At 43.9% G+C, this 24,586-nt stretch overlaps 1 protein-coding gene across 5 annotated transcripts; it reads left to right on the top strand.

The window, feature by feature from the left end:
* The first annotated feature begins 211 nt into the window (after positions 1-211).
* Positions 212-24,467, top strand: med12 (mediator complex subunit 12). 5 transcript variants are annotated; one of them, XM_076148932.1, is made up of 43 exons: positions 212-360; positions 1,122-1,226; positions 1,811-2,002; positions 2,115-2,274; positions 2,415-2,590; positions 2,805-2,915; positions 8,694-8,966; positions 9,181-9,345; positions 9,437-9,536; positions 9,637-9,773; positions 9,857-9,988; positions 10,582-10,708; positions 11,037-11,266; positions 11,382-11,441; positions 11,573-11,746; positions 12,914-13,058; positions 13,965-14,083; positions 14,875-15,018; positions 15,152-15,315; positions 15,781-15,912; positions 16,041-16,268; positions 16,395-16,539; positions 16,833-16,953; positions 17,585-17,695; positions 17,795-17,908; positions 18,133-18,269; positions 18,918-19,097; positions 19,381-19,452; positions 19,574-19,737; positions 19,919-20,080; positions 20,244-20,445; positions 20,687-20,796; positions 20,887-21,022; positions 21,295-21,444; positions 21,539-21,901; positions 22,048-22,183; positions 22,319-22,533; positions 22,691-22,765; positions 22,866-23,095; positions 23,284-23,458; positions 23,639-23,950; positions 24,095-24,176; positions 24,303-24,467. In XM_076148932.1, the coding sequence occupies exons 1-43, from the start codon at positions 259-261 to the stop codon at positions 24,338-24,340; spliced, it is 6,606 nt and encodes a 2,201-aa protein (XP_076005047.1). In that variant the 5' UTR covers positions 212-258; the 3' UTR covers positions 24,341-24,467. The 5 variants fall into 5 exon arrangements, with proteins under 5 accessions (XP_076005047.1, XP_076005048.1, XP_076005049.1 ...); XM_076148933.1 differs by having other exon boundaries at positions 23,642-23,950; XM_076148934.1 differs by having other exon boundaries at positions 22,319-22,524.
* Positions 24,468-24,586: the final 119 nt, after the last annotated feature.

Here is a 24,586-nt window from a genome sequence, read left to right on the forward strand (position 1 = left end):
AAGCTTTTTTTTCCCACTATGATAAATCCCTTATGGATGTTATATGTATTTTTAATAATAAACAAATACAATCGATCTACGGCACACACGTAATCATATTAATTGCTTCCCTTGGCAAACATAATGTTTTGTAATTCCGTTAGTAGGCTCGTGTGGCGCTTTTATTCTGAAGGACCGGTGTCGGAAGTGTGGTTGTTGCTGCTCGCTGGCCTCAGGGTGCTGCTGGACTGGAGGAAAGCTTGGTTGTGATGCCGCTGGATGATGGCTGCTTTCGGGATCCTAAGTTACGAACACCGGCCACTAAAGCGGCCCCGGCTTGGCCCGCCGGACGTTTATCCTCAGGATCCAAAACAAAAAGAGGTAATGTTTCCCTTCATGCCCAACGAAACCCCACGAATCTATCTTTTAATCAGGCATTTCCAAGCCCGGAATCTATGCCAGCTAACGTTAGCTAGCCTCTTTAGCTAGCCTGCTAGACGGTTCGGGCCTAGCAATAACAATGAACAGCAGCTAGTTGTCAGCTTGTTAGCTAGCTCGGCAGTTTACTTGACAAACAACTGGTTCGATAGCCACCAGAGTTCGTTAGCTCATGGTCCGGTGGTACTGCCTAGTTTGGTAAAGGTATCGCAACCACCATTTTGCTTTTATTCTTGGAGAATGAATGCATAACGTTACCTTTGTAGGTTTTGCTTTTCTGCACCTCATATAGTGGTGACTGACTGTTTAGCGTTGGTTAGCGTCGTAATTTGGTCGATTTAACACGAGCTAAACCTGCACATCGACCTTTTAAATCGATCTGAATTGTCTGAAATTGGTAGCTTTCTCTGCTCCTCATCTATTATTAACTCAAGATGATTTGTTGGTGTCAATGGGGAAACTGTCGGCGGTGGTATTGTCCATTAAAATGTCCACACCGTCATAATCCATCCGAGCTGTGTCCACCTTTCTGGAGTCACCATGACACCCACTCAGAGGGATTACACTCAACCAGGCCCTGTTCTTCTATATCTCCTGTCATCTCATTTAAGATGCAATCCAAATACATGCTTATCATATAAATAATCTGTCAATATGCATTTATATTAATCCCCCTCCCCCCTCCCCTCTCTGATTTGTTTCAGGATGAATTGACTGCACTTAATGTCAAGCAAGGGTTCAACAATCAGCCAGCTGTGTCTGGTGATGAACATGGCAGTGCAAAAAATGTCAACTTCAATCCATCAAAGGTAAATGAGTCAAACGGCTTCAAGAGACGCTTCAGCGATTTAATAAAATGTTGCATCCATATTAGGTCAGTGTGAGCATTTTTGGCGATATTTGGCATTTGTTTACCCACGGCGGTAGTGGTCCTGTACTCCAGATCCATAAATGCTACCCCACACGATGTTAAGGGTTTAGTTAATAATTTACCAATGTGGTCTCATAAAATATTTCCCTATGACGTTTTACGCTGAAATGATTCCATTGGATTTGAATTTCTGCCCTTCAGTAACTTCCTGGTGCCTTCTCACGTATGTTCTTTGCTTGCATGTTGTCTCCTCATAATGTGAAGTCGCTAAAAGAATATGGCTGAAATTTACATGCAGGACAATGTTAGGGAAATACAAATTAAAGAAAGAACAGCAGGTTTTACTGATCCATTGTAAGGCGTATGGACCTCGCAAGTAAATGTCAAATAACGGCAAAAATGCTCAGACTTCCAAAAAAAGATAATGTCACAGACCTAGAGACCTGGAATCCGGTTCTGTTTGGCGTGGTACTTGTTGAGTGGTTGTGTTTGACCTTTGGTTTTCCCTCCAATGTTTCACAGATCAGTTCAAATTTCAGTAGCATCATTGCTGAAAAGCTGCGTTACAACACATTCCCAGACACGGGGAAGCGTAAGCCACAGGTCAACCAGAAAGATAACTTCTGGCTTGTCACAGCAAGGTCACAGAGCTCCATCAATAACTGGTTCACGGATTTAGCGGGGACTAAACCCCTAACGCAGCTGGCAAAAAAGGTAGTTTTATCTTTGGTTTTATTGCTGTCGTTTGTTGTTTTTGCAGAAATATTGTTGTCTTGTATTGTTGGCTGGAGCAAGACTTACACAAGTGCAATGTCCTTTGTCAAAGGTCCCAATATTTAGCAAAAAGGAAGAAGTTTTTGGATACTTGGCCAAGTATTCAGTTCCTGTCATGCGCTCTGCATGGATGATCAAGATGACCTGTGCGTATCATGCAGCCATAACAGAAACTAAAGTCAAGAAGAGGCATGTGATAGATCCCTGTATAGGTAAGCAAGCAACACAGTCTTTTTGTCTTTGTTAGTAATTGTTGTAGTAAAGAAGAATATAACCTTCAGTGGAACATGAATTTAGTCGATTATAGTCATTACCGTGCTTATTGGCTGAGAAATGCATTTTGTTTGTGTAGAATGGACCCAAATCATTACTAAGTACCTGTGGGAGCAGCTTCAGAAGGTGGCTGAGTTTTACAGGCAGTTTCCCAGCCAAGGCTGTAGCTCCCCCCTCCCTGCCACACCTCCTGATGTGGAGACGGCCATGAAGCAGTGGGAATATAATGAGAAGCTGGCCATGTTCATGTTTCAGGTCAGTTCACTCTCAGCGGTATACATCTGCATACCTGATGTGTGTGTATGTCACCCCTCCTGTTTTTGTTTCTATTAACGTGCTGCTGTACAGTTAGAGCTCGAAGAATCAAGCTCATTTCTTCTACGTGTAATTGGGAATTTAATGAATGAATCCAGACTGTGTTCACACAGCTGTTCCAAAGATCACACCTTCTTTCTCTGCACGCACACAGGATGGAATGCTAGACAGACACGAGTTCCTAACGTGGGTGCTGGAGTGTTTCGAGAAGGTCCGGCCAGGCGAAGACGAGCTCCTCAGACTTCTTCTGCCCCTTTTACTACAGGTACACATCACGGTTCATTCACTTCATCAACTCTTCACACCACCTACCGTCGTACCCTGGCAGATTTGGTTTTTGACGGAAACACGCACAGAATCAAATAGTCCTTCCCAATAGTTCAATTAATCCGACAGTAGGGCCGGGTTTGTACTGGACTTAAATTGTGCGTATGCATGATGGCTTTCTTTGAAGCTTTGGTTGTATCAAAAGATGAAGCACCAGAGTTAACTTTTGTTAGGTTTTGTCCCGAGTGATGTGAAATCAAACAACCAAATAATTTGCCATTCAATGTTGAAACATGCAAAGCAAAGCGTGTGTTTGTTTATAGTGAACATCTGTCCTGTATGACTCAGCTTTGTGGGATTATGAGGACCTCAATGTTAAAAGGAGACGGCGCCTATTATCAGGTCAGATCCGGGTTTTGTCCAAAAAAAAAAGGAGGAAACGTGCAGGACCTTTTTAAAGGCCACAGTTTGCTCAGGGAAGCAGTGACCGCCCAGGTTGAAGCAAACTGGTCTCACTGATCGTCTCAGAATTTGAATGGCTGTCCCAGTTTGTTGAACATCAAGAGACGGACGCTGCTCTTCAAGTTGAGGTAAAGACTTTAAGTTTCGTTAATAAACACAAAAAAGCATTTCTAGCAATACAGTCTGTGTTCTGCTTTGTTGTCAGTTATTTCTTTGATAGCTCATGTGGTGTTCCAGGAAATAGCATGTCTTGTTCTTTACATATTTCTGCTGTTATTTGCTGAGTTATTATTGAACTATCATTTGAAAAACTAAAACATTTCATGAAAGTACGGATTAGACAATGATGAAACAGTTAAGCGTACTCTTATTTACGAAATGACTCAATTATTCCGTGTATACAGCTCTTTATTTGTGGACCTGAAGTTAATCAGAATCCTTGTTTTAATAGGTTGAAGACGCCGGACTACACAGGCCGAAAGCAAAGCTTACAACTGTAGACAATCTGCACCTCAGCCGCTTCCAATTTGGTCAGCAACTTGTCAGATGACTCTGCCACCAGCTGTTCACCTCTTTTACATCTTTCCTTTCCTCCATCCCTTCATCCTGTTCCCTCCTCTGCCCCCCTACCCCCCTCACCCCGGCCACCCACACCGAGCATCTCATGCCATCTGTCTGTGCCTCACCCTCCCTCGGCAGTTCATTGCGTAAAAGGAAATGCAGCACTGAAGAGCAGCGATAAGTTAAGTATAAAGCATACCAGTTGCATTTTGAGGGACCAACAGAATCTCAAAATTAAATGTCATACAAGTAATATCGTGTTTATTTTGACGTGTGTCTGTTAACCAAGTCTGTGCACCACTGTGTATGCATTTGTGTCAGAGAATAAACCACGCAACAATCCCTCACTATGTTACTTATTTACTTGTGTATACATCCGATCATTTTCTGAGCAGGACAAGTTGGAAATACCCTTTCCAAGTTAAGCCGATGTTATACTTTCCGCGTCCGTGAGGGTGTGCGTGACTTAGATTTCATCATCAGAGGGTTTGCGCGTACTTAGCATTTGTTATGAGTGTGCGGTCTTGAGCGCATCTACTCTGCTACAGCGGCACCAACTGCGCATCCGCTGGATAACAAACATCCACCCATTGTTTCCCTCTTGGGCTGGCTGCCTGATTTCGTGAAACACCAGGACACAGACAACGCTCTCTTGCAGGTAATGTCAATCAATTTTGTTATTTGTGATTATGTTATTTGTTTATTTGTTTGTTTGGGCTAACTGTAGACGTAATTTAGCAAAGTTTTACATTTAAGTTTGGATCTGTACTGGTAGTTTTGCAAACCTGTACATTAGAGAAGCACTATGTATTTTGTCCGTAATTTTTGTAACCTTGTAAAAGTGAGCGTGCAAGCCTTTGTCTGAATGGACAGACTCGCAAAATGGATTTTCACATTGGGCGAGCCTACTAGTCAACAAAGCGGAGACAAACTCGAATGTACACATTTGCAAAACTAAGGTTACAGGTACAAACGTTGCTGTCCTAAATGACTTCAGCCAGACATAATGACCTTTTGCGATAGTATCTGCATGGACCTCACATGGCTGACAAACTGTTATTACCGCATTGCAGGCAGAAGGCAGTGACACAGGGACGCTGCCCCTGGAAACAATGAACAGTGGTGATACACAAGGCCTCTCCACTTCCCTAAGGAGCTCCACTCCATCACCGCCACCAGTGACTCCCAACACCGCAACCCCCTTCAGCAACTACTTCATCACTGAGCACATCCTCTTCACAAGCCACAAGTGTCCTGTTGTCTCCCAAAACATACCGGAAAAGAAAATCTCATCCCTCACCTGCTGGGGCTCCATGACTTTGGTATGTTTGTGGCAGACATGCTGGCAAAACCTCCGGCTCGTGAGTGCATGGAGGCTTCTTCTTTGCGTTTTGTAGTGTTTGTATTTTGTTTACACTTTTGTAAAAAATAAAAATTCTAAAAATGACTGTTATATATCTTCTTCTCTGAGTTTTTACATGTAATCAAACCACACGTCTATCTGTAATATCATATTTGTATTCACTTGTCCGAATGGTAATTACAGATATCCGCAATAACATTGTATTTCAAGATAGCTACAACGTTGTACTAGTCAAAACTAAATTTAAGAGATCTAAAAATCCTTAGTTATTACAGCCGTCTGTTTTTACATTTGACAGCTAGACTGGCCGTACTGCAAATCTGAAGTGTTCATTTGGACATGAAAGAATTGAAGTACGGATATCTGCAATACATATCCGGTCTAGCAATAAAATGTTAACAGCCTGCTGTAAAATCAAAAAATCCAAAGTTGTTAATCACAAAAAGCTGTTTATACGCGAAATCAAGCCACAAATATCACAATCAATGTAGTTGTTGAGAATAAAGAAATGCAAGAAATGTACTGTTCCCTCCACTGATATTGGCACCTGGTAAATGACACCAATGCTCTAACGCTCTATCAGTGGTTGAAAAAGTATTCAGAGCCTCTCTAAAAGTACTAAGACCACACTAAAAAAATACTATGTCACAAGAAACAAAACATATCTCATAATCTCTTTGAGGATTGAAAGTTGTCACTAAAGCTGTCGGGTAAATGTAGTGGAGTCAAAAGTTCAATATTTCCTTCTGAAATGTTGTAGAAAGTAGCATGAGGATAAAGCTATCAAGTAAAGTACAACTATCGTAGAATTGAACTTAAGTGCAGCACTTAAGTAAATGGTCTTTACTTAAGTACTGCACCTAAGACTCCTCCTAACTATGGCGTCTTGCCATAGTACGTGTCCTTGTTGGTGTTTGGGAAAAAAAAGGAGGTTGTGCCTTGTGTTGCGTGCAACCGGTGTTGCTCTTCCAGCAGACAGCTGCCTTGACTCTAGAAGGTTGTTGTCACCTTCCACGTGCCGCTTCCACTCCGCTGACTTGATGTCTCTGTTTGCGGTAGTGCTGTTTGTGAGGTTGGGGGGGGGGGGGGAGAGAATGTATCGGATGTTCCCTGTATTCGCTGCATCAGTGTATCCTACCGGCGCATGAGAACCCCATGATGTCAGAGAGAATGACTTGAAGTCATATTCCACTGCCATAGCGGCTTCGGGTTGCTCTTAGCGATGACAGCTGTCCTGGCTCCAAACTGTTGCCATCTCCCGCCATTTGGCCTCTCCTGGTGCTGCAGTGCCATCAGCAAAAATCTGGCAGTAAGAATGTGCATGCGGGCTGTTTGGGCCAGCATGTTGTAAAGGGCCAAGCAGGAGTTTTTGGGATAGGGGTTTGTTGTGCTATCCTAGAATTTTCCTACCGGCAGCTGGTATCCATTTTACCCTCTTGTAAATATAAACATGAACATTCTCAAAATTTCCGTACCTATCCTACTGTGATATCGCCCTATTAACGTGGACACAGGGAATGCTTGAGGAAGGCAATGATGAATCGCTATTTGTTCATAAAGACAATTGGGTGAGTTCCTTTTTAAATTTGGAAAAAGTAACTTCCTGCATCTGGCGGTGCCTTAATCTGCACCTGAAAGTCCAATGTCCCCCGAATTTACACAAAATCTCTGCCCATTCACTGCCAGTGGACATAAAACAAAGTCGTTTTTTCAGGGCCCTCATGAGTTCTTGGCAAACCACAGACACAATCAATGAAACAGCCATCAACTTCACTTAATAACTAGTCGCAACACTTTTCTGGCTACTAACAGAAATAAGGACTCTCAATGTAACAGCCAGTCTCGTAAAATGCCCGTGCAACAGTGGGTCCTTTCATGCTGTATGAAGGGCCCAAAGCCATGCAGCAAATCATCAAAGCACTGTGATGCATCTCTTATCGGCACCATGCTGCGGTTTCTTCATAAGGCTGCTTTTCCCCTTTTATGTCTCTTTGCACCTAACGGACGGATAAACAGATCTCTTTTTTGCCTAATATTTCTGGTGAATAATGCAAACTTCAAAATTTCTCAATGTTAAGTTCTATATTCTCTCTGCCACCTACCATTTCACGGAATACTGATAAGGACAACTAATGTGCCTTTTTCTTTCTGCTGGACTGTGCCAGCTGTCCATGAAGGCTCCGGGGGAAAGTAAACTCGCCGCAAGTTTATTGAATAACAAATGAAAATATACTCTCCATCTTTTTTTACTGCAGTTCAAAGCAGTCTTTGAACAGCAGTGACTGCAGCTAAACGAGAATATATTCTTATTATTACAACATAATCCAAATGTCTTAAATGTTTCCACTCGCGTCATTGTAGCTCCCCCTCGGCCTTCCTCATCAACATTGTTGAGGAGTCATGTTCCATCAGTATTCTGCCGCGTTTGATGCTGAGAGATTGAGTGCGCTAAAGCAGCTCATGTTATCATAATATGAGTAAAACGATGACCTCTTCGATTGTCACCATCATTTTTTCTGCTGTTGAGTGACATTGAAAGTGTTTTCTATGTTCCGGTGTCAACCAGAGATGATTCATGTTTCGGCCCTCACTCATAGTGAATATAGTATTTAATTTTCCAGATTGATGTGATGCAATAAACAGGGTACTGTACTAAAATGAGAACTAGTAGATTTATACTGGAAAGCACTTTTTTTGGCGATAGTGATTCGGTTTACATAGAAAAAGTCTCCATCTTTACAAAGGAAAACCCTGCTTACTTATAGCAGTGACTGTTGCAAGGCTTCTGCACTGACAGGAAGATAGATTGTGCTCTTTTGAAGCTGGCAAACTGCTGTAGCCTGTGGAGGCTTCATGTAGGGAATCTACAGGCCACAGTGGATAGTCAACTTAAAGTGTCCACTAAAGAGTGTAAATGTAATTTCTGGGAACAGTAGCCACCTTTTGCTTGAAGTCAGGACATATAAATGTGCTAGATTTCATGTTGAAATCAGTTAACTTTCATTAGAGTTGAGCACTTGGTAGATGGAGAGGAACAGAGGTAAAGAGAGACACTCACTGCTTGATACATAAAAGTGTTTATGTTTCAGGTACTTGTTTATGCAGAACATGCTTTTGTATTTTCTATTTGAAGATGCAAATGCCTACCAGTGTACTGCTTATTTGCAGCGCACAGTGCAAACCTGGCCTTACATTTATACTTGGAAGTTTCTCACTACAATGACAGACTTTAACCGGAGCATTTGTGTGCTTTCCTCTACGCTACTTTGGCAGTGACCTTCACCGACACTGGCCTGTGGTGTCCATGGCCTTTCATTTTGTTTCTGCTTGCAAAGCTTCCCTGATATTAACAGAAATGGGTAACGCTGTGATTCTCTGCCCGTCCCACAGTACTCGGGGGAATTTGTGCAGTCCGCTTACTTGTCCCGGAGGCTGGCTTACTTCTGCACACGCCGGCTCAACCTGTTGCTAAGTGACGGCAGCCTTGGACCTGGCACGGGAGGGCATCCGTCTCACGGCATCTTGACACAGCCAGGGAACGCCCTGCCCACCACACCAACCTCCCAGCCGACGGGGGGGAACCAACCCCAGACGCCATTTACAGACTTCTACATCTGCCCACAGCACAGGCCGTTGGTGTTTGGTCTAAGCTGCATGTTACAGGTAACGCACAAGCTGATTGGTTCATTCCTTGAGTACAGGTTATTGAGATCACTGACTAGAAGATATATAAGATACGAGTCTGTGTGAGAGGTTTTAATCTATGCTGTGATAAATGGATTGACTTGAGACAGTTTTGACAGATGTTGAATGTCTGATTCATTAATTCTAGTCTTGTTTCCCCCTTTTGTCTGTGTTTTTGTGATTGTTACTGCAGAGCATAGTCTTGTGCTGTCCCAGTGCTCTGGTGTGGCATTACTCTCTAACAGACAGCAGAAACAAAACTGGCTCCCCTCTGGACCTCCTGCCTATCGCTCCGTCCAGCTTACCAATGCCAGGGGGTAACACTGCCTTTACACAGCAGGTACTGCCATCCACGAGGGTACAATTCTTTTCTCTTTTATGCACATACTTTTTGTATTTGTCGTTTGGCACATTGTGAGGTTATATTTTTCACCTCATCTCCACCACAGGTGCGCTCGAAGCTGAGGGAGATCGAGGAGCAGGTGAAAGAGCGAGGGCAAGCGGTAGAGTTCAGGTGGTCCTTTGATAAGTGCCAGGAAACCACAGCAGGTTTGGAAACTATTGATCTGTAGCAGACACTTCTTAACAGCTCTTTGAGAACAGGTTTGTTTGAGGACAACAGGATCTTGATATGATTTTGTGCTCCCAGGCTTCACCATCGGAAGGGTCCTCCACACCCTGGAAGTTTTAGACAACCACAGCTTTGAGAGGTCTGACTTTAGCAACTCACTGGACTCCTTGTACAATCGAATATTCGGGTCAGGCCAGACTAAAGACGGTCACGAGGTAATTGTTTATAATCTTATTCTAAAATGAGGCGCGGCTCCGTGTTTGCCACGTTGTCTCACGAGACGCGCTCTTGTCCCCAGATGTCGCCGGATGACGATGCGGTGGTGACCCTGCTTTGCGAATGGGCCGTGTGCTGCAAGCGTTCTGGAAGACACAGGGCCATGGTGGTGGCCAAGCTGCTGGAGAAGAGACAGGCTGAGATAGAAGCAGAGGTAAGAGACACCCAGTCAGCTACCCCACCTTACTGCTGCACACATTACTCAAGTGATGGACTTCAATGTGGTGTGTAGGTTCCCGGCCTATTTCTTATTGCCTTTCACTTCTCCAGACAAATCGAAGTGTTTTATAGTAGTACTTCATCTATCTCAGCTACTACAGCAACTACTGCCGTGCCTGACACAACTCTAGCCAGCAGATCCACACACCCTCATTGCTTTAATCATGAAAAAATTCCACACACTTGGCTGTTCATCTAATTTTGGCACCACTAAATGGTAGAAGCAACCAACTTATAACCTCCTAGGTCCCTGTGCTCTTTGTTCTCACTTTGTCTCCAGTTTGTTCAGTGTTCTTACACCCACTTTGCTCTTACGCTGCATAAATCACTGCCTCTGTGATGACCCCAGGGACCCACCAATGCGCTAGAGCGTTTGAAATACTTGAGAAGCGTAATTCCAAATTCTTGCAGTGAACCCAAACTATTCAAATAAGTGGAAGCTTGTGTTTCACTTTCAGCCCTCAGTGTGTTTGCTCTGTGTTGTTCATGCTGGTGCGCGCTGTATACGTGTGTGATGTGTGTTTGCAGAGGTGCGGCGAGTCAGAGGTGATGGATGAGAAAGGCTCCGTGTCATCAGGTTCCCTCTCTGCAGCCACGCTACCAGTGTTTCAGGATGTGCTGCTACAGTTCCTTGATACTCAGGCCCCTACGCTGAGTGAGTCTGTTTCCTGTTTGGTTGTCTTAACTGTGGCTAGATTCCTCTCGGGTCACTTCTGTGATTTTTACCATTTATTGGATGTTATTATGAAGGAAAATTATATTAATTTACAATAGATGATACATATTTGTTCTAATTTCATATACAACAGAAACGTGAATGTTTGTTTTTGCTGTAACTTGTATTGCTGTAACTGTTTTGTCTGTTATACACAAGATAAACTGATCTCTCCACCATGTTTAGATGGAGGCAGATTCGTCGATAGTATAAACACTTTTTCAAAATAGATTTAGACATTATTTAATTGAATGCGTTTCCTCTGTAGCGGAGCCTGGGAACGAGAACGAAAGAGTGGAGTTCTCCAACCTGGTCTTACTCTTCTGTGAGCTCATCCGTCACGACGTCTTCTCCCACAACATCTACATGTGCACGCTCATATCCCGAGGGGATCTGGCTTCGGACTCCCACCTGCCCCGCCCCCGTTCCCCCAGCGACGAACCCTCCGATGAATCAGAGCGCAAGGAGCAGGACGCGGGCAGCAGTGTCAAGATGGAGGCATGTTGGAGGCATCTGTTGTTGGTGTTGTGGAGGGGAATGAGTCATATGTGGAAAAGAACAATGTAACAGCATGATTGTTAAGGCTAACAGGAGGTCATTCTTTGTTCAACAGGACACCGGTCTGTCGGAGTCTATGGAAATCGATCACAACTCCAGTGCTAATTTTGACGAGGTGAATGCAGTTTTTAACACTTTATGTTATGGTGCATGTCTTTAAGTATGCACCGCTGCTCTCCTAAATTCCTGTGCTTTTCATGGCGTCTCCATGGCTTTGAGTCATTTCAGCCTCCGTTTGCCTTGCAGATGTTCTCTCCACCTATGCACTGCGAGTCGAAGGGGAGCCCCTCGCCTGAGAAGCCCACTCCAGAGCAGGACAGCAAGGCGGCGTGTAAAGACAAAGGCATGGACCCGGCCTTCCCACAACTGTATGAGCAACCTCGCCACATTCAGTATGCTACTCACTTCCCTATTCCTCAGGTAAGCCTGCATACACTCCAGAAGGTAAAAGTTAAAGAAAAATAATTGTAATTATTTTTTTTTCCCGAATCCAAAAATACCTTCAACAGATTTATGAAATCTGGATAGGTATAAAACCAGTAAACTTTATCCCAGCTAGGAACTTTAGGTACAGTTTGTTTAATGTTATGTTGTTGAAAGTTGTCAAAACATGAATTTACATAAGATTTAAACGTAACGCTCCTGTAAATGGCACTACTGGGAGAGTGTGCTACTTGGGACAGATTGGAGAAGATAGACATGTTTATTTAGCAATGCCAACAAGCTGTTTGATGTTACAGTACATGTTTGCCCAGAGTTTATAGCCAGGTGTGTGTGTGTGTGTGTGTGTGTGTGTGTGTGTGTGTGTGTGTGTGTGTGTGTGTGTGTGTGTGTGTGTGTGTGTGTGTGTGTGTGTGTGTGTGTGTGTGTGTGTGTGTGTGTGTGTGTGTGTGTGTGTGTGTGTGTGTGTGTGTGTGTGTGTGTGTGTTCTCTCATCTTCTAATACACTTAATGGTAACAGACAATCCCTGCCAAATTCTGACAATGTCTCCACTGTTTCCCACACTGAATTAATCTTGTTTACCAAGCGCAGTTGGTTTTGTATTGAGTCATGGCAGTGCACACTGCATATAAATATCATTTTATCACTAAATGGCTTGTAATTTTTGTGGTGAAAACTTCAGCCAACAGACCTGTCAGTCACAAATCAAATGCCTTGCCAAGAGCTGTACCCAGAATTTTGCTGCCTACTGTTTACAATTGAGCACTTGAACCAATTAAAGATGAAACAATGAAAGGAACAGTTGGAAAGAGCCAAGCAGTTTGTGATGACTTAGCAAACTTTCTCTTTTGTGGTGGATATTTCTAAATATGTTAGATTTGATGTGGAAACTTTGCCTTAGTTATTGTTGAATCAAGCAGTTAAATCAAGTGTGGATACCAATATGGTGAACCCATGAACTACCCAGATTAGTTATGGTGGCTTTCAGCTCCATCACACCCTGGCCCTGGCCAGGTAACTCAAAATACTAATTATAAACGATATAACTAAGAGGAAATTGGACAATATGTCTGGTCTTATCCTTGATCCCTTTTAACTGTCATAGGTAACTGCTCCTTCTGTTCTTTTGTTGTTATGACACACAGGAGGAGAGTGCCAGCCACGAGTGCAACCAGCGGTTAGTGGTGCTGTATGGCGTCGGCAAGCTGAGAGACGAGGCGCGACACACCATCAAGAAAATAACCAAAGACATCTTGAAGGTGCTCAACCGCAAAAGCACGGAAGAGACAGGTAACCACGGTGCTCCAATTTACCCGCGTTTGACTGGCAGCTTGACGTCGTACATTTTCCTACGAACGTCGCCTCACCTGCACGCATGACGTCCGCCTGCCAGCCAGCTGCTGTTTCAGATTACATTTCACTTGGTGTAGCGATTCAAAGGGAGTCAGTAACGCGCCTTTGAAGTTCTCACACACCGCCCAGGTATTGGCGGGATGTTTTTACCCCTCTGAGTGTAGAATAATCCATGTATATTATATAAGAGAGATAATGTTTTGCCAAACAGCAGGAATGCAGGAATTTTATCACACTTTCATGTTTGTGAAATAATGTTTGCACGCAGGCTTAATAGCCGCTTTCCCACTGTGGCCATTTCTGCTGTTATCTTCCTAATAACTCTTCCTTGTTGAATCGTATTCATTTGTATTCCCTTTTCTCACTTCTTTCTTCTGCCCTTCCTAAAACAACACATTTTTTTCCCCTGTCTTTATCGACCCTAGGGGGTTGCATCACTTAATGTTCTTTCCACCCAATTTCTATGCTAATAGCTCTCATCTGTTCCTAGCCATTTTATCTCGGATGCGTGTGACCTTATTAAGATGATTTAAGCTTTTCAAAGTTATAATTACACAGATTGAAGTGTTTTGTGTCACCTTAGGACGTTTCTGTGAGCTGCTGGCGACCTTTAAAGCTCAATTGTGTTTCTCTTAAATGGAAAAAAACTGCTTCCCTTTCCTGTTGGGAGCCTTTAAAGCGGTGTCTTTTCCACTCAAGCTTCAGATCGAATGAGTCTGCCCCTGACAAGATAACGGACCACTGGCTTTACTCGATTTCACGGCTGGCCCGCTCAGCAGACTGGAAAAATACCTCTGACCAGTTATGAGGTACTGATCCCCTTCTTATTTTCTGTTCATTAAGGAGGGGAGGAAGGACAGAAGAGGAAGAGGAATAAGCCGGAGGCCTTTCCCACCGCAGAAGATATCTTCTCCAAATTTCAGCACCTCTCCCACTTTGACCAGCACCAGGTCACTTCCCAGGTTGGACCGTACAGCTTTATTCTTGTGTACCCTTGTTCTCAGTGTGCAGGAATGGGATAATTGGGGAGTGGAGATGTTGAATGCTGCCACCCAGAGTGACTCATTTGACTACAAATAGATTTTGATTGCGAACTCATGTCTCTCCTACAACTTCTAAATGGATAATAAACATAACTAGCTGTACCAGGGAAAAGACAGCTGGACAGTATTTATCCACATTTCTCAGTAATAGCTACAATTTGTCAGTTTGCACTCATTACCAGATCCCCGCTTAAGATAATTGCACCACGACAGTGTGTGCATGCTTCTTTGAAAAACTGAAACTATAGATATTCCCTGTCCTTAGTTATACGTTTGTTGGAGGTTGGTAATTAAACCCACGAACAAACGCCTGTATAGTTTTATATGGTGTTTTATTCCACGAGCACTTAAGATAATGCGAAACCCATCATTTAATCAGTTATCTCAGTTCCTTTAGAAAAGAGCAAAAGGGTTTTCGGAGCCAGTTTCATGACATTGAATGGTGCAAACTTTGTAATTGTTGCAGAAGCTATTAAAATGTGGCCTTTAAGTGACCTTATGATTGTTTTCCCTCCATCTGTCCACCAACAAAAGCGTTCCAGTTGCTGACAAAATAGGCAGAATATTTTGGCATTGATGCACATGTCTGCTCATTATAAATGTATTCTGGCTGTGTTGGAGCTCTGCCGCCCAGAGCTGGAGCCAAGGCCAGAATCGTGATTGCTGTTTATTTTAATCACATGTATGTTTCTGGTGTCTTTTGTGCGCAGGTGTCCAGAAATGTGCTGGAACAGATCAACAGCTTTGCCTTAGGGATGTCCTACCACCTGCCTCTTGTCCAGCACATCCAGTTCATCTTTGATCTCATGGAGTATTCACTCAACATTAGTGGCCTCATAGATTTTGCTATTCAGGTATGGACCTCTTCACCATTAAGGATGATATGAAGTGTTATTTCATACTTCTAACTATCCGTCTCTCACCTTTCAGATAGTTTCAAAAAGAGCTATTGTTGTGAAAGCTGCATTGTCCGTGTGTATTCTGCAGCTCCTGAATGAGTTGAGTCTGGTGGAAGCTGAGCTGCTGCTGAAGTCGTCCAGCCTGGTGGGCAGCTACACCACCAGCCTGTGTCTGTGTATCGTTGCCGTGCTGAGGAGGTACCACTCCTGCCTCATTCTCAACCCCGAGCAGACGGCGCAGGTTTTCGATTGGTACGTCTCCAAAGAGCACTTTGTGTTTATTTGCTACATTATTAGGCATCGCCCCCGTGTCTTATCGCACCACTTTGTCGCTTTATGTTTGATAAAATTGTGACCCATTCTGTCCCCATAACTGCGACAAACGATTCCACTAAACAGATTTTACAACAAAACAAAGTGACGCAATACAATACTGTCTCTGAGATGACAAAATGTATACAACAAAGACTACTACATTGTCTTCAATCAACATTTTGGTCTCCCTCTAATACTTCTCCCCTTACGCCATGTAGTGGTTCACATTTGTCATTTATATATTGTTTCATAACTGTTAGGGCTCCATTGTTAAGTAATTGAAAGGAAACATTGAGCTCATATAAATCTTCCACACTGAATAAGCTCATAATGCTCATTACACAACCCTTTCCTTAATATGTGAGGATGTTGTTCTTGATGCCAGCGTATTTGTGTTTTCAGGTTGCGCATTGTGGTGAAATCGGGTGTGAATCCAGCAGACTGTTCCTCTGCCGAGCGATGCATCCTGGCCTACCTGTATGACCTCTACACCTTCTGTAGTCACCTCAAGAGCAAGTTTGGAGAGATCTTCAGGTAGAAATGTTTCTGTTGGAAAGTGAATAGTCCCGGTGTCCATATCAAATTGTCTAGAGTTATTCTAATTGTCTTTCGTTGGGATTGGGAATATGTCGAGTAATACTCTCCTCCATTTTCACACTCAGTGAGTTCTGCTCCAAAGTGAAGAACTCCATCTACTGCAACATTGACCCGTCAGACTCCAACATGCTGTGGGACCCTGTGTTCATGATGGAGGCCATCGCCAACCCTTCGGCCCACAACTTTAACCACTCCATGGTGGGCAAGATTCTCAATGACAGCCCAGCCAATCGCTACAGCTTTGTCTGTAACGTGCTCATGGATGTCTGTGTGGACCACAGAGACCCCGAGAGGTGTGTTGGTTTATTTTTTATGTGGTATATTATAAAATGTTCTCCTCAATGAGCTATTAGAAGCATTGAATGCCTCATACTGCTAGTTCCGTATTGTTTGATCCTCATTGTCTCATGTGCTTTCAGGGTGAACGACATTGGGATCCTGTGTGCAGAGCTGACGGCATATTGTCGCTCTCTGAGTGCAGAGTGGTTAGGCATCCTCAAGGCTCTGTGCTGCTCCTCTAACAATGGAAACTGTGGCTTCAATGACTTGCTGTGTAATGTAGATGTAAGTTGCGGTTAAACATCTCTTTATCTAGAGCTTCTCCTGTTCTTCCTGTCTCCTCTCCTCTCTCAAGTACTTTTCTCTGAGCCCTTATCTGTTTCTGAAACTAGTTGAAGCTTTTCTGTTGTACTTTGTACGTTGCTCATGATAATGTCACTCAGATATCTTCTATCTTGCCTACCTGCATGTAAAAGAAGCCTTATGAATTATGATATTTTGTTGTTTTGTTATTTCTGTACTGCCTCATGTAACATTATTCAATTTCAACATCAATTTCTCTTGGCTGTGTGCCTCAGGTTAGCGATTTGTCCTTCCATGATTCCCTGGCAACCTTCGTAGCCATTCTAATTGCTAGACAGTGCCTACTCCTCGAAGACCTGGTTCGGTGTGTGGCCATTCCCTCCCTCCTCAATGCTGGTAAGGTTAATCAGTCTCAACCTGAAAACAAATGATATACATCTGTAGCTCTGTAACTTATTTAACCTTTTAAGCGGGCTTACTGTCAACAAATTCACACATTTCAGGTTTAATATTATCATACCGCTGCACCAGTGTTTTGTCAGTGCCAGCCCTGTTTGGAACATAATTTCACAGCCATTAGCCATTCTCTAAATGAGTGAGCAGTACATTGCAGTTTGGCTTGTAGGAAGGAATACCAAGCTGTATAATGCAGGACTTCTATCGGAGGAGAGGAAAGGGAGCATATTTGAGCTGGGTCCATGAATCCTGGATGTGCTTTGTGTGTTGGCCGGAGAAGCGTCTCTCACACCCCACTGATAATCTGTTTCAGCTTCCCAGCCCCACAAAGCCCCATTCAGCCACGCTGCTGTGTGGGGTTTGGCTCCTTTTTTATTACACCACTGTACAAACCAAATGCCAGCAGCACTTGCTTGTGGCAAAATGCTTTGTTCTTTCTCCCTCTTTCACATCAACAATGAAAGGGGCCACTTGATTGTATGTAGGACAAGGTTTAAATTTAGATGTGCAACTTTGATGTCACGGTTTATGGAGACTTATTGTTTGTGTGCTTGTTCAAATGTATCTTCAGCCTGTAGTGAGCAAGACTCCGAGCCAGGGGCAAGACTCACCTGCAGGATTCTGTTGCACCTTTTCAAGACGCCCCAGCGGAACCCCGTGCCCCAAGATGGTGCAAAGTCAGGTAGTAAACATCCAGAAACCTTTTCAGACATTACTGTTTACTGTCTTAATTGTATATTGTGTGATGTTTGTCTTATTCTGTTGTTCTGAATTTGTGCAGATAAATCCTCAGTGGGTATCCGGTCGTCTTGTGATCGCCACCTTCTTGCTGCTTCTCAGAACAGCATTGTCGTTGGAGCAGTGTTTGCTGTTCTCAAGGCAGTCTTTATGCTGGGTAAGAATTTGTGCAGTTCAGTCACCTCTGAATATTTACCCATTTTCACAGTAAATCAGTTGAGTCCATGTTGAGGATGGAGTCCAACCAAGTGAAGTAAAAGCCCACAAATTGAAAACGACTCAATCCGTCAGTCAGTTGCTTCTTATTGTGATATTACTGGGTCATAATCCTCGTGCTAGAATTTGCCATTAGGCTTTACTGGTCTCTCCGTGTCGTTTTAGGCGACGCAGATCTAAGAGGCTCGGGACTGTCACACCCTGCTGGCCTCGATGACATATCTGAGGGTCGCAATGTCTCCATAGAAACGGCAAGCTTGGATGTATATGCAAAGTACGTCCTGAAGACCATCTGCCAGCAGGTGAGGAGATGAATTGAAATGAGATGAAGGATATGAAAGCAATGAAATCAACTACCGCAGCGCACACATTGAGTGGAAAATGTTATAAATGGAGGCACTTGGGATGTGTGACACAGCTCAGAGTCGTGAGTGCATACTTCCTATTAATATGGAGCGTTATCTTGCCTGTTAGGAGCCTTATACTAACTGCACATTTTTGGATCATGTTTTTTTTTCGCTGATATTATCCATGCCACTTTTACGCCCTGCTTCCATGATGAAGATGCAATCGGATCTTTTTTCAGCAGAACGTCATTTGCATCAAATACTTTTTCAACGCCAGAAGCATATTTGAAAGTAGTCCAGATGGCCGGATATGTTCTCAGGTCTCAGGAGACTTCATGCTAATTTTCTTCGTATAAAGTGTATATTTCTATTCCTGTGAGAGGAACACTGATGCCCTGTCCCCTCCACGTTTTCGTCACATCCTAGCTTTAGTTAGGCTTGTTTTCCGTGACTCATCTGTATACATTATTTAGGCTACAGCATCACTAGAGTCCTATTACTAAAAACAGGACTCTAACCCAATTCCTCCTGGTAAGAAGTGTAATTTGCTGGCGAATTTCATTCCTGGCTCATTGTGTTTAATCACACTCCTCTGTCCTGCAGGAGTGGGTCGGAGAGCGCTGCCTGAAATCGCTGTCTGAGGACAGCAGTGCCCTCCAGGACCCAGTCCTGGTTAACATTCAGGCCCAGCGCCTGCTGCAGCTTATTTGCTACCCTCACCGCCAGTTGGACACTGACGACGGTGACAACCCCCAGAGGCAACGCATCAAACGCATCCTACAGGTTCAGACTACACACAAGCTCACATGATGTTTTAACGTTCCGTTTTTGAGCTTTAAGAACACAAACTTTCATGCTCCTAGGCGTTACAAGCCAGTGGTGTAGCTTTGGCATTGAGATCAACTGTTGAGGTTTTTGTACAGGAACTGTGAGGTGTTGCTGCCCTCTGCTGGCACTGAGAAACATGCATGAGCTATGTTTTCTCATAACAGGACTCATACAGCTAATAGTAGTGTATATAAGGAAATGAAATATGGGTCTTACAGTAATGGATTCCCTGTTGTAGAACATGGACCAATGGACAATGAGACAGTCGTCCCTGGAGCTGCAGCTGATGATCAAGCAGAGCACCAACAATGTAAGTTTCATCTATTATTCTATTAATATTATTAAAGTGCATAGCAATATAATGTGTACGGCAAATACAAAGGTTTACTGTCAAACTGTTTTTTCTTGGTTCCTGATTGGTTCCTGCACAGGAGCTGTACTCTCTGTTAGAGAACATAGCCAAGGCCACCATTGAGGTGTTTCAAAAATCTGCTGAGATGAACTCCAGTAACCCCTCAGGGAACGGAGCAGCTGTCCAAGGTGGCTCTGCATCCAACAACGCCACCTCAACAAGCAAGATAAAGCCTATTTTAAGGTGTGTTTTCATTATGCTTCCTCTTAGGGCTTATTTTCTACCACTTCATAAAAAAAAAAACGTTTGACGAAACATAATATATTGACAACTGATAGAGTGATATATTACACTCTATGCATTTTCCTGTGTGGTTGCATTGTTGTTGAAAACATAATATTTCTGTTTGCTCGATACTCTCCAGCTCATCAGAGCGGTCAGGTGTGTGGCTTGTGGCTCCGTTGATCGCCAAGCTGCCCACCTCAGTTCAGGGCCACGTGTTAAAGGCTGCAGGAGAGGAGCTGGAGAAAGGACAGCACCTGGGCTCGTCCTCGCGTAAGGAGAGGGACCGTCAGAAACAGAAAAGGTAAATCCAGACTGGACTTTGTTTTTTGTCACAACAGAGAAGGCCAAATCCAAGTTGAAAATCTTTTGTTAAGCACGCACATATGGCAGGATGAGCATTTTCCATTTTGTTTTTGACTTGAAAAGCAATCTCTTACGTCTCGTGTCTCCGTCTGTATTCCCAGTATGTCTCTGCTGAGTCAGCAGCCTTTCCTGTCCTTGGTGCTGACATGTTTGAAGGGGCAGGATGAGCAGCGTGAAGGCCTCCTCACCTCCCTCTACAGCCAAGTCCAGCAAATTGTCACCAACTGGCGGGAAGACCAGTACCAGGATGACTGCAAGGCCAAGCAAATGATGCATGAGGCTCTGAAACTACGACTGAATCTTGTGAGTTCTGCTTGATCCCCCTCACCAGCATCCACATAGAAAGGGAACCTATAACTAATAAATACTGACTCATTTAATTAATAAACTCATTTAAAGAAAATGCATCATTTAATGGCTAGCCTGTTGGATTCGATCAAACATGTTCTAAAAGCAACATGACATGTTGTTAAGTGTTTAATGTTTTGAAGATTGTGAGGAAATTGACTTTTGCTCCTGTTGTTTTTTTCCTCCCATTAACAAGGTGGGTGGAATGTTTGATACAGTGCAGCGCAGCACTCAGCAGACGACAGAATGGGCAGTGCTCCTCCTTGACATTATCAGCAGTGGCACTGTGGACATGCAGTCCAATAAGTGAGTTTTAACTAAAAGGAAGAACCTGACCCAGTTATCACATCAACCTGCCATTGACTGATTTGTTGTGTGTGTGTGTCTTTCAATCAGTGAGCTCTTCACTACAGTGCTGGACATGTTGAGTGTGCTTATTAATGGCACACTGGCTGCTGATATGTCCAGCATCTCTCAGGGCAGCATGGAGGAGAATAAGAGGGCGTATATGAACCTGGTCAAGAAGCTCAGGGTAAGAACAACACACCGACAGTATCTCACCTGGAGCGGAGGAATCACTGCTCAGCTTTTTATAGTTGAAATGTGAATAGTATCATCAATAAACAAGATGCATAACTTGAAAGGAAATTACATGAGTACTACTTATAAAATAGAAATTGTAAAATATCAAGCTTCAAATATATCAAATATCACTTTTTAATTAATAATTAGTCATTTTAAAGAATATGCATGTGAAGGACATTAGAGAAATGTACATTCCCTTTGGTACATTTATTTCTACAGAAAGAGCTTGGTGACCGTCAGTCCGAAAGTTTGGAAAAGGTTCGCCAGCTGCTACCACTGCCCAAACAGACCCGTGATGTCATCACCTGTGAGCCTCAGGGCTCTCTAATAGACACCAAGGGTAACAAGATTGCTGGCTTTGAGAAGGAGGTAAGAGCATATTTAACGCTTACATCAGGTTATACTTAAAACTCACTCGCATTGTCCAGTCAAATAAGAGTCTTGTATGTGTTTGATCCAACAGGGCCTTCAAGTGTCAACCAAACAGAAGATCTCCCCCTGGGATGTGTTTGAGGGTCTGAAACACTCCGCCCCTCTCTCCTGGGGCTGGTTTGGTACAGTGCGCGTAGACAGGAAGGTCACCAAATTTGAGGAGCAGCAACGCTTCCTGCTGTACCACACCCACCTGAAGCCTAAACCTCGTAGTTATTACCTGGAACCCCTGCCCCTGCCCCCTGAAGAGGAGGAGCCACTGACGCCCGTCTCCCAGGAACCAGAAAAGAAGATGATGGAAGCAGTGAAGCCAGAGAAGAATGTGCCCGCCGTGCCCGCTGATACTAACAAGAAGAAAACCAAGAAAAAGAAAACTCCTTCTACCAAGACTGAGGTCAGTTATGTTCCAAAGAGCTCATGAGTATGAATTGGTATGATTTCAAAGACAATTATGAATATAGTTGAAATAGATAATAATAAATAAATCACTAGTATCACTTTTTAAAGGTAGTTATGTTATTTTTGTCTTTTTCTCACCAGGACTATGTGAACCGTGCACCAGCACCCTTTGGGGCGAACATGCCACCTGAACTGATGCAAAACCATGCATTTAGCAGGATAGGCTACGTCCAACAACCTATGGGCATCTACCCACAGAACCAACCTCTACCTCCAGGTCAGTCCCCAGCTTATCCTCTCATGATATCCACTCATCACTAATACCCAAAGGTTCTTTGTTTGGTTGATTGTGAAATATCTTTAAACATTGTACCGGTTTCAGATGAGATTTTAAGTCTTGGCCTTTCCACAGGAGGCCCCGGTTTAGACCCTCCATACAGACCTGCCCGGAACCCGCAGATGAACAAAATGATGCCTACGCGGCCCACCTACCAGGGCATGATGCCAGGCATGCAGGGGAACATGCCTGGGATGATGGGAATGGACAAGCAATACCCAATGGGTTACAAGCCCCAGCCGAGCATACCCCAGGGCCAGATACTACGCCAGCAGCTACAGGTCAGACTGGTGAGTGAGTCACTGGAATGTCTCTCTCTATCTCTCTAATCAAGTAGACTTGACCAAAAGCTAATGAGCAGAATCAGAACATGTCTCAGAATCGTTCAATCTTTTTGGTGCGTAGTGAGTCAATGCTCTTTCCTATGCTCTTTGCTTTTAATTTCAGAATCAGAGCATATTAGGGCAGCAGATGAGACAAATGACACCCAACCAACCATATTCTTCAATGCAGACGTCTCAGGTAAAAAGCCTGGCTTTTGTTTTATTAAGAAATGCACGTCATCTGATAGTCATGCCCTTGTACTGTTTTGCTCAGCTTAATCAATATTGTCTTTATTCAGAACATATCTCAGGGCTATACCTCGTATGGATCACACATGGGGATGCAGCCGCATCCACCCCAAGGTGGTGGTATAGTTCCTTCCTCGTATGGAAACCAAAACTTCCAGGGTGCCCATCCTGGAGCCAACCCGGCTGTGGTGGATCCTCTTAGGCAAATGCAACAGAGGCCCAGTGGCTATGTTCACCAGCAGGCCCCTGGTTACACACACAACATGCAGAACACACCGAGGTAAGCATTTTCTTTCAAGGAAGGATTCTGTTTGGTGCATTTTATATTGTAATGCTCAATAGAACTTTGATAAGCTCTTGTTTGACATGATTGTACACATTTCTTGCCCATAACGCTTTGTGTTGGCTTAATTGTAATTCATGATTGCTTGCCCCTGATTTCCCCTCTTCCTGTCCTGTAAACCTCAGGTTTGCTCACCAGCCCATCCAACAGAATCCTATCATGCATGGTCTTAGCCATATGGCAGGCCAGGGGGTCCATCCAGGCATGAGGCCCAATCAGATGCTAGCAGAACAGCAGCAGCAGCAACAGCAGCAGCAACAACAAGCACAGCAGCAGTACCTCAGACAACAAGCACTTCGAGTACGTCACCTCAACACATTGATTTATCCTGCGCCTTGCTTATGTTTGGATGCGAAATGCGGAACTCTAAATGATCAATACGACGCCAATTTCATTACTTTACAAAATGTTTATATATTATATTATTGATTATTTTTTAATTACTTGTCTTTACCTCTTTGTGTGTATCCACAACTGCAGCAGCAGGCCCAACAGGTTCAGCAACAACAACAACAACAACAACAACAACAGCAGCAGCAGCAGCAGCAGCAGCAGCAGCAACAACAGCAGCAGCAGCAGCAGCAGCAGCAGCAGCAACAACAGCAACAACAACAACAACAACAGCAGCAACAGGTCCAGCCTCAGCAGGTTCCACCTCAACAGCAAGTTCAGCAGCAGCAGCAACAACAACAACAACAACAGCAGCAGCAGCAGGTGTCAACGGTGCCGCCACCGGCCCAGGCACAGAACCAGGGCCTGGGTATGCAGCCGCTGCCCCCACAGCAACCCATGGTACGTCCCAACGTGAACGTCACAGCCTCCTACGTTAACACAAGCCGATTCTGGTCATACTGAGATAAACGCAATAGAGGTTGCAAGTGGAGGCAGAAAAAAATGGAGATACGCTTTAAGAGTGACGTCTGGTGTGTATTTCAGTTCCCGCGACAGGGTATGCAGCAGACTCAGCAGCAGCAGCAGACTGCAGCTCTGGTCAGGCAGCTGCAACAGCAACTTTCAAGTAAGGCAACAAACCTCTTTTTCAAACCTCATCGTCGTCTGTGTCTTGTAATTCACTTCCAATCGCGCTCACTGTTCGCGCAAGCTTGCACGCCCACAATAAACTCTACTTTTCCTCATTTTTCAGATACTCAACCCAGCCAGAACACCAACACATTTTACTGAGTGCTTGTTAAGTAAGATGCCGAGATGAGGCCGTCAGTGTTGAGGTACAAACCTGTGAGATTGGTTGAAGAGGCTGAAGAAGGCGCAGAAAAAACCCACCAACCACCAAACTCCACCTACCGAGGCGTCACGTTCACAAAAACATCTCACCTTCAGTCATGTAATTATGGATTATTCTAAGGAGACGTCGTGTTCCTGAAGTAACCAGATCATGGAAAGTGATGGAAGAAATTTATGTAAAAAAGT

This window comes from Genypterus blacodes, unplaced genomic scaffold (assembly GCF_046128005.1).
Source record: "Genypterus blacodes isolate CSIRO-AG114 ecotype Tasmania unplaced genomic scaffold, CSIRO-AGI_Gbla_v1 ptg000044l_1, whole genome shotgun sequence".
Lineage (NCBI taxonomy): Eukaryota > Metazoa > Chordata > Actinopteri > Ophidiiformes > Ophidiidae > Genypterus > Genypterus blacodes.